Genomic DNA, 14,050 nt, shown 5'->3' on the forward strand with positions numbered 1-14,050 from the left:
CATCCTCATCCTCATGTTCATCACCGCTAGCGCCATCAGTATCACCTTCATCATATCGGAATGATCAATATCACCTCCTCTCGTCCTCCCCGTCTGGAGGCACAGCAGACTGAAGGCCCGCTTTCGAATTTAAAGCCCTCGGAGTCATGCGTAGAATGAGCTCAGGATTAGACCCGAGGTGAGGATTATTATGCAGGTAGGTCAGAGGGAATGTTGTAGCTCAGACTAAATTACACACACACCCACACACACACACCGAAGCAGAAGGTGGCAAGCACACGGACACCTCAGAGAGCCGTATAGGAATCAGAGGGCTGAGCTGGTTTGCAACCTCAGCAACAAGCAGAATTAAGCAGTGACAAAATCACAAGAGTGCTGCAACATCTGTTGGTTCTGCCTTATTATTCCCCATTAGCATCGTGTAAAATGAGAGGTCTGTTTACAGCACCCCTCCCCCCCCAACCCCAATTCTGGATGAAACCAAGGTAGCGGGCGTCCATGGCTGGCTCTGAATTAAGCGATTTCTCCCTGCCTTGTCTGATGGATTACAATGCAAATGACTCACTAGCTGCTTCTTTTGTTTGACTTTCCACTCCTACTGTTTGAAAATCTACCGGGGATTTTTTTTTTTTTTCTTTTTTGGATGAAGATGAAAAACTGGGTTTCATTACAACTGCGCACACATAACCACATACACACTCGTGCAAGCACCAGCCAAGAGTCTCGTGATGCTATTGTGCAGTCTGGCAAGGAGAAAATAACCATGTTGTTCATGAATATGTGGACCCAACATTTTTAGGGTGAACTTGGTTGCCAAATTGTTCTGTTAAAGAAAAACATCTAGGCAATTAACAGCGTGAAAGTTACCGAGGTCAGCTCTTCACTGAGTTTAGTCTCACCTTCCACGATGCCAAGTGGAAAATATGGGGGGGGGGGGGGGGTGCATCCGCATGAGCAACACATCCGTCCTTCACCTCATCCCTCCATCTTTCTTCTGTATTTTAAATGCCAACTTTCTCATTCTAAAAGCTGTGTGCGCCAAAGGGCATCTTTAACACTGGGAAAAGGTGCATGCTAAAGGCCAGTGTTTCCCTGTAATACCAGCCCCTCGACATTCACCTGCTGGGACCATCCAACCATGTGCTTATACCTGCTTTCTCCCTGGCTACGTTGCAGTATACCTGCCTTCACGCTTCCAGAACTAATCTTCCCATCCCATCTTCTTTCTTTCTCGCCACCTCTCATTTCCACCACTTTTTCCGCCCAATCTCTCTTCCCTGCACCACAAACTCTTGTTTTTTTTCTTTGTAAAACAAAATGCAAGTGGCCTTGTCTTTGTTACACAGTCAACTTTTTTTGTCCTTCTTCATATTCATGCTCTGAGTGTCCCTAATCCTTCAAGTAGATCTCTCTATTTCCCTTTCACATTTTTGTCTTTCTTTGTCCCACAGGGCCAGTCCAAGGCGAAGCCAGACAGTAGTGTATGTGTTATTATCCGTCTCCAGCTGGTCTATATGAAGAGTGAGCTGCCGGGGTCCCATCAGAGTATCGGGCAGACAGAACTGAAAGAGTCCTATTCTTTCGCTCGGCTAACACAATCAGCACAACCAGCCGGGACCTTAGGAGAAGCATTAGAGGGGAGCAAAATCACGGATGGAGCAGGAATGACAAAGCCCATTGTTCGCTATGCATTGAGTGCAGTCTGGCATCTTTCATATTCTGGGCTAGTATCTACATATTTTGTCCTCTCTTATTCATGCTTTCACTCTTTCATCCTGTCTGTTGGCCTCTGTGTCTCTTTTTAAAACTCCCCGGCTCACTGACTTTCTCTGTCTCCTGGCCCCCCCGCCTCCCCACCTCTCTCTCTCTCTCTCGCTCTCTTCATTAAAACAACAACTCCCGGGATGTCCCCAGGTTGTTTCGGAGCTCTTACATCATCATCACCACCAAGCCATAGTCATTACCATCAACAAAGCTCATTAGCAGAAGGTAGCAACAGAGGCAACAGCGCTGCGGCATAATATCTTTACTCTGTCTTTTAACCTGAGCCTCCACGTAAACAAAGGTACGGGTGGGGGGGATGATAAGTAAACATTTCATATCACATCACAGATCCAGTGGCATGCTGCTGACAGACTAAACACATCATTACGCTCTTACGGGTAGATCAAATGATGATGATATTTTGCAGCATGCACAGACACTCTCAGGGCAGGATTTGAAACCTGGAAAAAAGGGGCAACTTTCTGTGAGAAATGCATCTGACAAGTGTGGATTCATTCGCTCTGCAGGAGGATACCATATATATATATATATCTTTTTTTTTGGCTACCTACTTTGAAAATGAAATCATTTAAAAGACAAGGATTATGATTCTAAGCCACTACCTTAATAACAGAAAGAATAAAATCCTTAATCCTAAAGTGAAGGGAAGACATTGCTGCAGCAAAGAAATAAAATCATGGGGCTGGAGTTATTTCTCAATCTGACATTGATTTTCACTGCTAATTGCTAGATGTGCTGACAGTAGACTTTGTGACACATGACTGACAGTGCAAATTAGCACATGGGCCCCGGGTTGCCATCGGCTTGTCATGAAGAAGTGAAACTCAAGTGTCATACATGGTGGAAATGGAACAAAAAAAACAAGGTGTCGATACTAAAAAGGTACAGAATACATAACTAGTGTTATATGAAAGTCAATTTTTCATTCAAGACCACATGCTTTTCTTACACTTTGTAAGAAAAACTACATTTAAGCCACGGAACTTCTTCATGAATCAAAAATAAACTTTGTTTTGCATGACTTCATTTTCCTATGTTAGTTTGGAATTTATGTGCTTTTAGAGTTTCATTTCTGAAATAGAACAGTGAAGAGACCCTGGATATGAAGCATGGATGTGAGAAAGTTTGTAAGTCTGACTGTTTGCGACGGATTACTTCCTCTTATAGACTCCCCAGCGCCCTCCAGGCATCAGCTGAACATCTAACACTTTAGCGATATGAAAATGCTCAACTCAGACACGACGAAGAGGAGATAAAACTGAAACTCACAGAAAATGCATGTTTAATGTGATATCATTAGCAGACGACCATTTGGTTTGGTTTATCTCAGGGTGGTTGAAAATAAAAGGCAACATTTAAATCTCAGGATAACATGATCAAAGACTAAGATGGCAACTAATGCATTTTTCACAATAAAATACTCTGCTGAATATATTTTTCTCAACTGTGTCATCACTTGGACTATAAAACGATATAAAAAGGCCCATCACACACTGAGAACTCAAGCTGACAGCTTCAGACATGTCTTTTCAACAGCAACAGCAAATATTTTGGGTTTGAGCACACTGGTGTAATTAATACCATTAACCCTGCTGGGCTGGTGAGCCAACGTGCACAGTCAGTCCACCTCTGGAACACCTGCATGGAATGCACGAATCTAATCAGCCACACCTGTGTTTGCAAAAAACAATACCTACAATATGTTTGCTGAAAGCAGTCCAAACATAAAATATTTAGTTTCTAAATGAAATAAAACAGTGAAAAGCATATAGACAAAAGTACTTGGACACCTCACCATTACACCAATTGGGACTTTAATGACATCCCATTCTAAACACACAGAACAGACAGCTTTGCAGCTACAACAGCTTCCACCATTCTGGGAAGACTTTCCACAAGACTTTGGAGTATTTATGTGGGAATTTTTGCCCATACATGCAGTAGAGCATTTGTGAGATCAGACATGATGTTGGACCAAAAGGCCTGGCTCACAATCTCTGTTCCAGTTCATCCCAAAGGTGTTGGATGGGGTTGAGGTCAGGACTCTGTGTGGGCCAGTCAAGTTCTTCCACACCAAACTCATCCAACCATGTCTTTATGGAGCTTTGCTTTGTGCACTGGGGCACAGTCATGCTGGAATAGAAAAGGGCCTTCAACAAACTGTTGTCACAAAATTGGAAGCATAGCATTGTCCAAAATGTCTAAGATTTCCCTTCACTAGAAGCAAGGGGCCAAGCCCGACCCCTGAACAACAACTTCATACTACACCTGAGTTCAATAACAAAGAGGTATGTCCCAATACTTTGGTCCATATAGTCTGTATACTTCAATACATAACTAATGTTTTTAGCAAATTCTGAAATCATGAATGTGTAAATTTCAAAACTTTTTGTGTGTGTAACTTCCTCCCTTCATTAATCCTTCAGTCTAACATTTAAGTGGTAGAAAATATTTCATCATCCATCCTTGTGTGCCTTGTTTACTCCACTCAGTATGATGTGTCTCAGCTCTTCTTCTTCAGATACTTATCATTAAGCTGCATGCCTCCTCTCTCTTGGCACAAGCTTTTTTTTAATTCAACAGAACCAAAAAAGAGAAAAAAAACAAACATCTCTGTGGTCAAGAATCATAGAAGTGTTTTGTCTTGTTTGGCTCTCATACTTTAACTAAAAGCATTGGCAGTACATTTAACACTGACAGGCAAACTGTTCCACTCAAATGCCCCTGAATATTTAGACGACCTCCTCCTGCCAATCACTGTATTGAATCTGCTGATGACTAAGATGAGCTACACTGGATCTCGTTATGTAACTGTCTCTCCTGCTGAGCCGGGAGAAATAATTTCCGATGTAGGAGCCCTGACTTTAATTACACAGTATCGTTTTTGATGTGAGAGGCTCTGGATTCCACAGATATAACTGTTGAAACTGGTTTCACCCTGCATAAGCCATAGCAGCACTGACATTTTAAACAAACACATAACACTGTCCAATCATGTAGGTCACGGCAGGAACGCGTAACCTGATGTACTGTTGCTTTTATGTGTGCATGTGCAGAAAGAGGCCGCCTGAGGCAGGGTCCTGTACAAGAAAAACATGCTAACCACATCCCAATGGGACAAGAGAGGAGGGGAGGAGGGGGGGAGTCGTGATACAAGACACTGGAGATAAGAGAGAGTGGAAGATGAGAGCTTGATAGGAAGACACAGAGACAGAGAGCAAGAAAGGATGGAGAGCACGAGAGGTGGAGTGGGTGGGAGTTGGTGGTGGTGGCAGTGGAAGATGGATTTAACCCAGGGGCAGGTTTGAGTCTGACAAACTGTCAGTAACTGAGCGGCGGTGACTACAAGTCTACATGTAAATTGGATGCAAATCTGTGCATGTGTGTGTGTAGTAGGGCTGAGGAAGTGCTAGTGACAACACATATCACTGAACGCCACAGGGGACGCGACGCACAGACAGGGGTGTGTGTGCGTGTGTGTGTGTGTGAGTCTATGTGCAAGGACTGTGCCCGTTGTGTGTGTGTGCATGTACGTGCATACGAAAGTTTCTGCATGCACTATATGTATGAGTGTGTGGGTGCTCCATCTATGAGACACTTCTTCCTCAAAGGCTGTGTGGGTGCGCACGTGTGTGTGTGTATGTGTGTGTGTGTCTCCAAGGAGATAGATCCTGTCCCATAGAATGAGAGTGTCGTCAACCATCGGCGCTTCTCACTGACATGGAGTTCCTCAAAGACACAGAGATGAAGAGAGAGGAGGAACAAAGAAGAAAAGGAAAAGAAAGTCTTTTGAAGGATAAACCATGGGATTAGATAAGGTGCTCCTTCTGGACCATTGAGCCAGTCTGTGTGTGTGTGAGAGTGTGTGTGTGTGTGTGTGTGTGAGTGGGTGTGGAGTCGAGCCCATTGCTCTGAGCACATTAGCTGCTTGGGGTGAACAAAGCTCCTCACCTGCAAGCTTTATAATATGTGCCTGGCAGCCAGAAGGGGGCCCAATGTGTGCATGTGTACGTGTGTGTGTGCGCGTGTGTGTGTGTGTGTGTGCACCCGTGCGCACATGCGTACTTGTGCAGCAGCCAGAGAGAGGGGAAAAAAGGATGGGTTTTTACTCAATAGAGAGCCACTCTGTGTGCATGTGAATATGAATGTGTGCATCTGTCCCATATCTGGCTTTCACTGACTGTGTGTGTGTGTGTGTGTGTATATATATATATATGTGTGTGTCTGTGTGTGTGCACATCTGTGTACTGTCCAACCTATTCAACAGACACCCATTCCGGTTTGTATGTGATTTTGTGTGTGAGTTTGTGACCTAAATCTAGCTACTGCTGGTGTGTATGTCCTCACGTGTGTGTGTGTGTGTGTGTTCCTCCGGTATTCCTTCATGCATGTGGCATAAATCCCTTTATGTAGGTCTGGGAGATTTCCAGATCCTGTTCTTGTGTTGCAGTATTGTTGCCATAATGTGTGCTACGGCACTTTGTTACTGTGCGGCTCCACGTATCTCATCACAACAGGAGGATGGACGGCACTCCGAGTGTGTGCGCGCGGCCGCTCCCCGCCGTGACCAAAAGTGGCCGGAGCTGTTTGAATTGGATTATCTCATACATTTTCTATTATCCAGTGAGACCTTGAAAGAGTTGGGCCTGCCGAGAGCCAGAGCCCTTCATATAAAGGCTTTGGCCAATTTGTAATACGCTCCCTCTCTCAAGATGGAACATTAGTTTAACTCATTTTGTTTATCTGAACTTATCCAGGTTGGTCTGGATAATGTACCAGCAGCACAATTAGCAGATAAATAAATAAATAAATAAAAACATACCAGTGTGGATGGTGGTTAATGCCAGAAAAGCACATGAGGGAAAAGAAGAGCAAGCAAGACTGAGGTAGATGGAGGAAGCAGACAAAGATTAACTGAAGCAATTAAATTAAACATCACCCGTAGTGGGAAATGTGGAGCAACCATGCACATATCCACAGAAAAGTGCCACATCTTAAAGGGTTAGTTCACCAGAATTGCATTAAATGTACAGTAACATTTTCTAAAACTCATACTGTCCCGCTAATACAGTAGGCATAAAAAGGATTTCATTTGTGGCACTCAGATGATTGAAATATTTTACTTGGGGTCTCAAAAAAAGGTCTACTGATTAAGAGGGAACATCATTTTGCTATGGAACATGCATATAAAACCATGCACATGGCTAGATACATCTAGAGTCATGTTAAAAAATATATATATTATTTTTATGCACCGATGAAGAGGTACATGTATGACACAGATTTGCAGAGCCAACATGCCCGCTGTGGAGTTCGCCTTTTAAACTGACACAGCTAACGCAATGGCAAACATTACAACATTTGAACATTCAGCAGATATGCAACAACTTCAATATGAATTTTCTGGCCACCTGATGAATTTCAGCCCACTGTTCATTCACTCATTCAGCGCACAGTCAGACTACACACAAACAGCAAAGTTGCAATCATGGAACTGAGGAAATGCATCAAACTCATCACCAAGTTTCAGCTGAAAGAAACATGAACACAATCTCGCTGAAGTAGCCAGCACTAATGGCAATATTTCAGGAAAGTTGCCGCTCATTCCTCCGCTGCGTTGTGACCAGAAAATGTATGCACGTAGAACAAAACAGCGACTGAAACAAGTTCTAAAAACATGAAGTCAGTACTTGTGACCTTGTAGAAAATGTCCTTCTCAAGCTGCTTTTATGGGCACAAACTTTTGATGCACATGAGAAGAGACAGCACATCCTGATAGCTCAATACAAGCTGTGTGCTTGATGTTGTGTGGTCAATTAAGACACACAGCTGTTGGTTTCCACAGCTGTTTGTGTCAGTCCGCTGCCTCAGACAATGGCTGCTGTTTGGATGCGACGCATTATTCTTGCACAGTCGCTGAGCTTCTCATCAGTGCCCAAATCACCATCACTCTGCTGTATTAACAGGTGACCTTCCAGAAAATATCTGTGTGGAAACTGAACTTCACCTAAGGTCACATGTTTCACAGAGGACTTGTGCACTGAGAAATGAATTTAATATTCTGTTTTTGTTTTCTTTTGGTGCCATTTCTCTCTCAGAACGCCAGCCACTCAACACCACTCAGTGTATCACAGTTCAGGTTATGGCTTCAGTGTGATGTTCAGCATAAGGTGTTACAGAGTCAGTCCTACCTTAAAGAACAAGCAGGCAGAAGACAGATCTGTCAGCAGCATTTACTGGTCCCCACACTTCCAGCACAGCACTTCCTGGTTTTCTCTCAGACATGTGATTGAATTATCCAATCAGGATTAAGGGCAGGTGGGTCAATGTGAGGGAAACCAACAGCAGTACATTCACATTATTGGGGTTGGTTTAAATTCTTAGTAAAATATGTATGCAAATAAACTGCTAAGATGTGGGCTTTACATTTAGTGTTTTACTAAACTGCAACTTGAGGTACTTGTACTTTTCTTTATGTGCGTCTTTTTACTTGAACACCACTGCATTTCAGAAGAAAAGACTAACTTTTACTTTACTTCATTCATCTAACAGCTGCAGTTAAGATTTAGATTTTAGAGAAAATCATCAGATAACATTAAAGAAAAAAAAAATACAAGATAATTTTAACTTAGGCCAGTTATACTCTACACTTTCACACACACACACATAAAAAAGGTAGTGAAGTCTATAAACTGACTCCAGTTCCACCAAAGAACTGCTTATCCTTCTAAAATTCCATTTCATTAAAATGACTGTGGTCTGAAACAGTCAACTTATCCATTATTTCATTACAAAATAAATAAATAAATTTTAAAAATAGAGAACAAAGTAGGGGTTGGGCCATTAGTTTGGGAACCACTGGACTAAACAACCAAACTGTGTGTATTAAGATGATAACCTCAACCAACTGCTACAGCAAAACACTCTTACACACTGATGTATTAGATGTATTACATTAATAATCTAATGTCAAGTGCAATAATATGTGAGTTTCAGGGGCCATTTTTCTTGGTGCTTTTCCTTTTCAAACCTTCATTAAATTTTGCTTGTGTTGAATTAATGTTATATTCTTGCATTCTTATTAAATGTTAAGTTCTACAGCAGGGGCACTTTGGGGAACAACTTAACCACCACGACTTACCACCTGGCCCTGCTTTTTGGTAATGTCACCGCATTCACAAATCATACCAAGTGACATTAAGAATAATATTATGACCGCAAACATTGTCAATAAAACCCAAGCTGCAAAGGAAAAGAAAAATGTTAAAAGTCCTGTACGTTTTACATGACCACGGATGATTCTGGTGTCTGTCTTTCATCTGCAGTAATCCGCAAAATTAAGAAACAGAATTATCTTTAGATTGAAGTTGAGGATTGAATGTTGTCAGAGGAAGGTCCTCACAAATGCAGCAGGACAGAGTTTGTGTGTGTGTGTGTGTGCAGAAAAAATAAAAAATAAAAAAGGCACAGCATGAGCAATGACAGTGCCAGGGTCTAACAGGGGGAACCAACCTCGCCAGGGCTCCAGAGCCTAGATTCATTGCTTTAGTAGCAATGCATTTTTGATGTGCCCCCCTTTCTGCTTCAACTTGTCCGTACGACCCTGACGGAATAACAGCGCCCCCAGCTACCGTCCATATAGCTTAAATTTACCCTGTGACGTCTGCAATGTGTAGGTGTTTGTGTGTGTGTGTGTGTGTGTGTGTGTGTGGTGAGAAAGACGGAGCACAGGGAGATGAGAAGAAAGACAGAAAGACAGAGGGAGACAGCGAGAAAGGGAGAAAATGTTCCCCCTTGCCTGTTAAATATTTGAGAAGCCTTATGTGGAAAAGTGATGCAGTCAGAGGCAGAGGCCTGTGAGCTCAGTGTGTGTGTGTGTGTGTGTGTGTGTGTGTGTTTGGTTGATGCATAGAGAAACAGTCCTGTTAGTGTGCAATAATTCAGCCAAGAGCAAGCGAGAGGGAGCACTTTCACTGTTTATTCATCTACCTGGGAGGGAGAGACAGACAGACAGACAGACACAGAAAGAGAGAGACAGAGAGAGAGAGAGAGAAAGAGAGACAGACAGACAGACAGAGAAAGAGAGAGACAGAGAGAGAGAGGCTGGCCAGGTTGTCACAAACCATTAGACAGACGGGCCCAGTGTGCTTTGCCCCATGTCAATGAGAAGCCGGGCTAAATACAGTCACGTCTGTGTCGTGTGTTTTGTTTTTTTTTGTTTTTTTTTTGGCGTGTGCATGTGTATGAGTGCGTGCACAGCCTCGTGCATGCAAATGTGTGCATGTGTGTTTGTGTCTTTGTTAGTTCATGGATGTTTTTTTGCGCAAGTGCTTGAAAATGACAGGACATTAATGCGCGCTCGCGTTTACTGGTTTAAGTGGCTGGAATTGGCCAAAAGAAAGGTGAGGCTTCCTGTGTGTGTGTGTGTGTGTGTGTGTGTGTGTGGGGGGGGGAGAGAGAGAAAGAGAAAGAGAGAGAGAGAAAGAGAGGAGTAAATCTGTAGACACTGATGAGAAGGGGAGGCAGGATGCCCTCATTGTTTAAGACAAAAGGAGCTCTCTGTGCGTTCAAATGCACACACACACACACACACACACACACACACACTTCCACTTGCGCCTGTGTGTGTGTGTCTTGTTCGCTTCCTGTAAAATACCTTCGTATTGCAATATGCAGTCAAAATAGTCGTGAAACAGTAAGAAATGGGAAGAAAACAAGGGGGAAAGATGTGGTCTATAAATGGAAGTGTGTAAATCCTCTCAGATTCCAAGGCTCTGCTGCATGCTTATCGTCATCATTATGGTTATTCTGAGAACCGTACATGTCACTTAGGCAGATCTATTTGAGACACACATGCACATACAAACGCACGCACACTTTAAGGCTAACTAAAACTCACTTGGGGTTGGAGCTGTTCCAGTAGACAGCGTGTCTGTCAAATATGATCTTCTCCTCTGCCCACACGGACACCCAGGACAGGACTGTCAGCACCACCACCTCCATCACACACCTCTGCCCGAGCTGGCACAACATCATAGACATCCAGGTGGAATCTCTCTCTCTCTCTGTCTCTCACGCTGGGATCAGGCTTTCACTGCGTTGCTGCTGCTGCTGCTGCTGCTGCAGAAATCCTCTCTAGATCATTAATGTCCGTCTGCGCGTCTTTGGACAAATCGGGTCGGCGGTTCATGGATCGTTAACTGGCTTGATGCGAGTTCCGACAGCCACCCCCAAGGCTGTTTCAAGTCATACTGAATGGCTGAAATTCACTTTCAAACTTCGTCTGCCGCGGACGGAAAAGCAGGGTGCACATGTTATTTACAAGCGCGTCGTCGGCTGGATGCTGCGAGTGCGTCTCCTCTGCAAGGTCCGAAACTTTTCTCCCATTACGCGCAGCCGGAGAGATAGATGCGCCACCAGGATTAGACCCCCCCGCCTTTTTCTCCAAATAAAATCACAGTTAGACTCCAGAATTCACCCGAGGTTTGTAATTCTGTCGGCGGTGCTGTTGCTCGTCTGCAGATATACGACAATGTCAAAATCGGCCGTCATATTTGTTTACCCAGATTTGTGTTGGGCAGTCAGCCTGGCGCACGCTTTGTTCCTCTCCTCTCACACCGCGAATCGCTCCTTAGCCTAAAACTGCGTCCACTTGACCTCTTCTCTTATTGCATTTCAAAGAAATACATCCCAGACGGACGAACGCGCGCCCTTCCGTTACGTTCAGTCCAAACTTATCACGTTACAACAACTGCGAGACGGACGCATCCTCCTCGCTCCTTCACACGCGCACGCACACTCACGCTCACCACAAGCTCTTACAGCATCTCAACTTGGTGATCCCTCCGCTGTCACTGGCTCTAATCCCAACGTGACTCCAGCCACGGTGCGCCTACACTCTCTGTGCGTCACGCTGACCGGCGCAGCCAGGGAGCCGTCGATCATCACAGCTCTAATCCGAACATGCCCCCCTGCAAGTCATCCACCTATGGCGGCAACAACACTCACCGGCACCCTGATTCGGTCTAAGTTACCCCCCGCCTCTCTCTCTCTCTCCCTCTCTCTCTCTCCAGCTCGCGTTTTCTTCCTGCGTGGGCGGGGCCTGTAGCCGTGCCGTGCCGTGCCGTGCCGCGCTCCCTCTGGGGACTCAATGCTGGCTGACTCACTGCTTCCCCAGTGAGCAGTGGGATGTATGGAGGAAAGCCTCAACTCATATAAACACTTTAATATTTTTGAAATATGAAAAAGCTGCCTGACCTTCTTGGCACGACATGAATTAAGATTTTTTTTTAGGCGCAAACAGATAAACTGAGATAAAATGTTTTAGTTTAGCAGAGGGAAAAAAAGCGGAAAGTGCTCAGATTGTTTGTGAGTTTTGTTATTAATCGCCTCCGAGGCCATATGTTTGACTGGAGGCGGTTTATTTCGCAGCCGCACATGTAAAGCGCCCGCAAAGTTCCTCCTCTGTTTGAAAGCTGCGGCCTGACGGATGAGCGCAGAGATGGAGAGAGAGCGCGCGTCTGATGGATCGCTGGAACACTGGAGTCATTTTCCATCAGTGTCCATTAGACCCAAAGGGCAAGCGAAGGCAGCACCGAGTCTAAAAACCTGCGAGCCATAAACCTCCAGATAGCCCCGTCTGACAGAGCGCTGCCACCCCTGCTGCTTTGGTCCTGCGTGTGTGCGCGGCCTCCTCTGCAAAAACACATCCATCTTGGCCATTTAGTCCCAGCGCCAGAGCAGCTGCACTGTTTGCACAAAGCGCTTCACAATTTTTTTCCAACATGTGTCGATAAGTTGAAGGGGTTATCGAAGAGGGATTGATCCTCACTGGAGCTCATTCTGGCTCAACGAGAAAGCTGGGGTTTGACTGAAAATTATTTGCAACAAGTTCTCTAAAAGGGCACCAACGCGTTAGCAAAGTCACTTGGGAGAAATACAAGATACAGACTCAAAGGGATTTTTTTCTGAAGCGTAAAACTTGTTCAGGTTCCTACAAACAGATAAGTTTCTCCAAAATCAAACCGACTGACTTGTCCCACCCTTCCCAAGACTTTGAACCGAACCTTTCCGCAGCTCCATCTTTCACATTGTATTATGCCTCTCGGTTGGATCCTTTATGCAAAGTGTCCCAGTTTTTCGTTGCCCTGTTCTGCCTGCAAAGTGATGCCTATAATTTGGGCTGCACGAATTGAGGCAGGGAGAGAACCCATGCACCCCCATAACCCAAATACAGCTGCATGTTGTCCGCCTCTGTGGATGAATTATTCAACATCTGTCTGAGGCGTGCATATGTAAACAGGTGGATAGTCTCCTGATGGCTTTTTAAGGGGAGCCACTATAGCCCAAAAGACATCCTTCACCTCAGGCTCCAGGCTTTTCCTCCTCTGCTCTGTCACACTGTCAGGGAGTCTAAATCTCATGTAAGCTGTGCAGACACAGTAATGGATGCATTCAGACCTAAAGGCCTCTTAAGTGATCCTAAATCTAAATGAATGTGGGTCAGAGAGTCAGCGCATGGACACATACGTGCTCAACAGGGAGTTAAATCCTACAATTTATAACTGGTCAGATCTGCGATTGCTCGGCAGTTTAATTCCAGGAGACGTAAATTACAGGCACATGAAGTATCTCCCTGCTCCTCGTCTTGAAACACAGAACAGATGCATTTGTCTTTTCAAAGCTATTGACTAACAAAGCAGCCTTTCTTTCAAGTCTCACACATCAATCGCTCTCTCTAAGTGACTAATTGGGTTTTGTGGGGATTGAGAATGTCACAAATTATAAACAGAACAGTCTTATGAACCACATGACCCCCCCCAGTTCAGACACCACCAGGTTTGCATTTGTGTGTGGCCTTGGCGTTCGCCAGCGTCTGCTTGATTAGAAGCCGCAGCACTAATGTAAATAAATGCTAGCAGATGTGGAAATACTGCTACCCCACATGGTTTCATTTAGTCCCATGCACACAGTGCTGGGTGAAACCTCAAGGGTTCTCGATTTGGTAAACAAATGGAGAGGATGTGTGGTTCGGTTATGTTGTATTCGGCAAAGGGAACCAGTTTAAAGCACGAACAGGAGCGACTTTTCATGTTTTGGATGCTGCAGCAGAGCTTGCAGTACATACAGCATGGCTTCCTTCTTTGGTGTCAAGTAACTTTTGGATCAGAGCAATTTTGGAAAATAAACGTTTGCAGTAGCTGCACACACAGTGTGCCAGTTCCTGTTTTTAAAATGTGTCTCAACAGATTAAAATTACATCAAG

At 44.4% G+C, this 14,050-nt stretch overlaps 1 protein-coding gene across 2 annotated transcripts in view; it reads right to left on the reverse strand.

The window, feature by feature from the left end:
• Nucleotides 1–13,142, reverse strand: part of LOC124071784 (ephrin-A2-like) — a 79,605-nt gene extending 66,463 nt beyond the window's left edge. Inside the window, exon 1 of one of the 2 annotated variants that reach the window (XM_046412684.1) lies at nucleotides 10,685–13,142. In XM_046412684.1, the coding sequence (XP_046268640.1) occupies nucleotides 10,685–10,827 (143 nt within the window). In that variant the 5' untranslated portion in view covers nucleotides 10,828–13,142. The remainder of the gene's footprint in view (nucleotides 1–10,684) is intronic. The other variant, XM_046412685.1, reaches the window with a different exon arrangement.
• Nucleotides 13,143–14,050: the final 908 nt, after the last annotated feature.

Source organism: Scatophagus argus, chromosome 15 (genome assembly GCF_020382885.2).
Source record: "Scatophagus argus isolate fScaArg1 chromosome 15, fScaArg1.pri, whole genome shotgun sequence".
NCBI lineage: Eukaryota > Metazoa > Chordata > Actinopteri > Scatophagidae > Scatophagus > Scatophagus argus.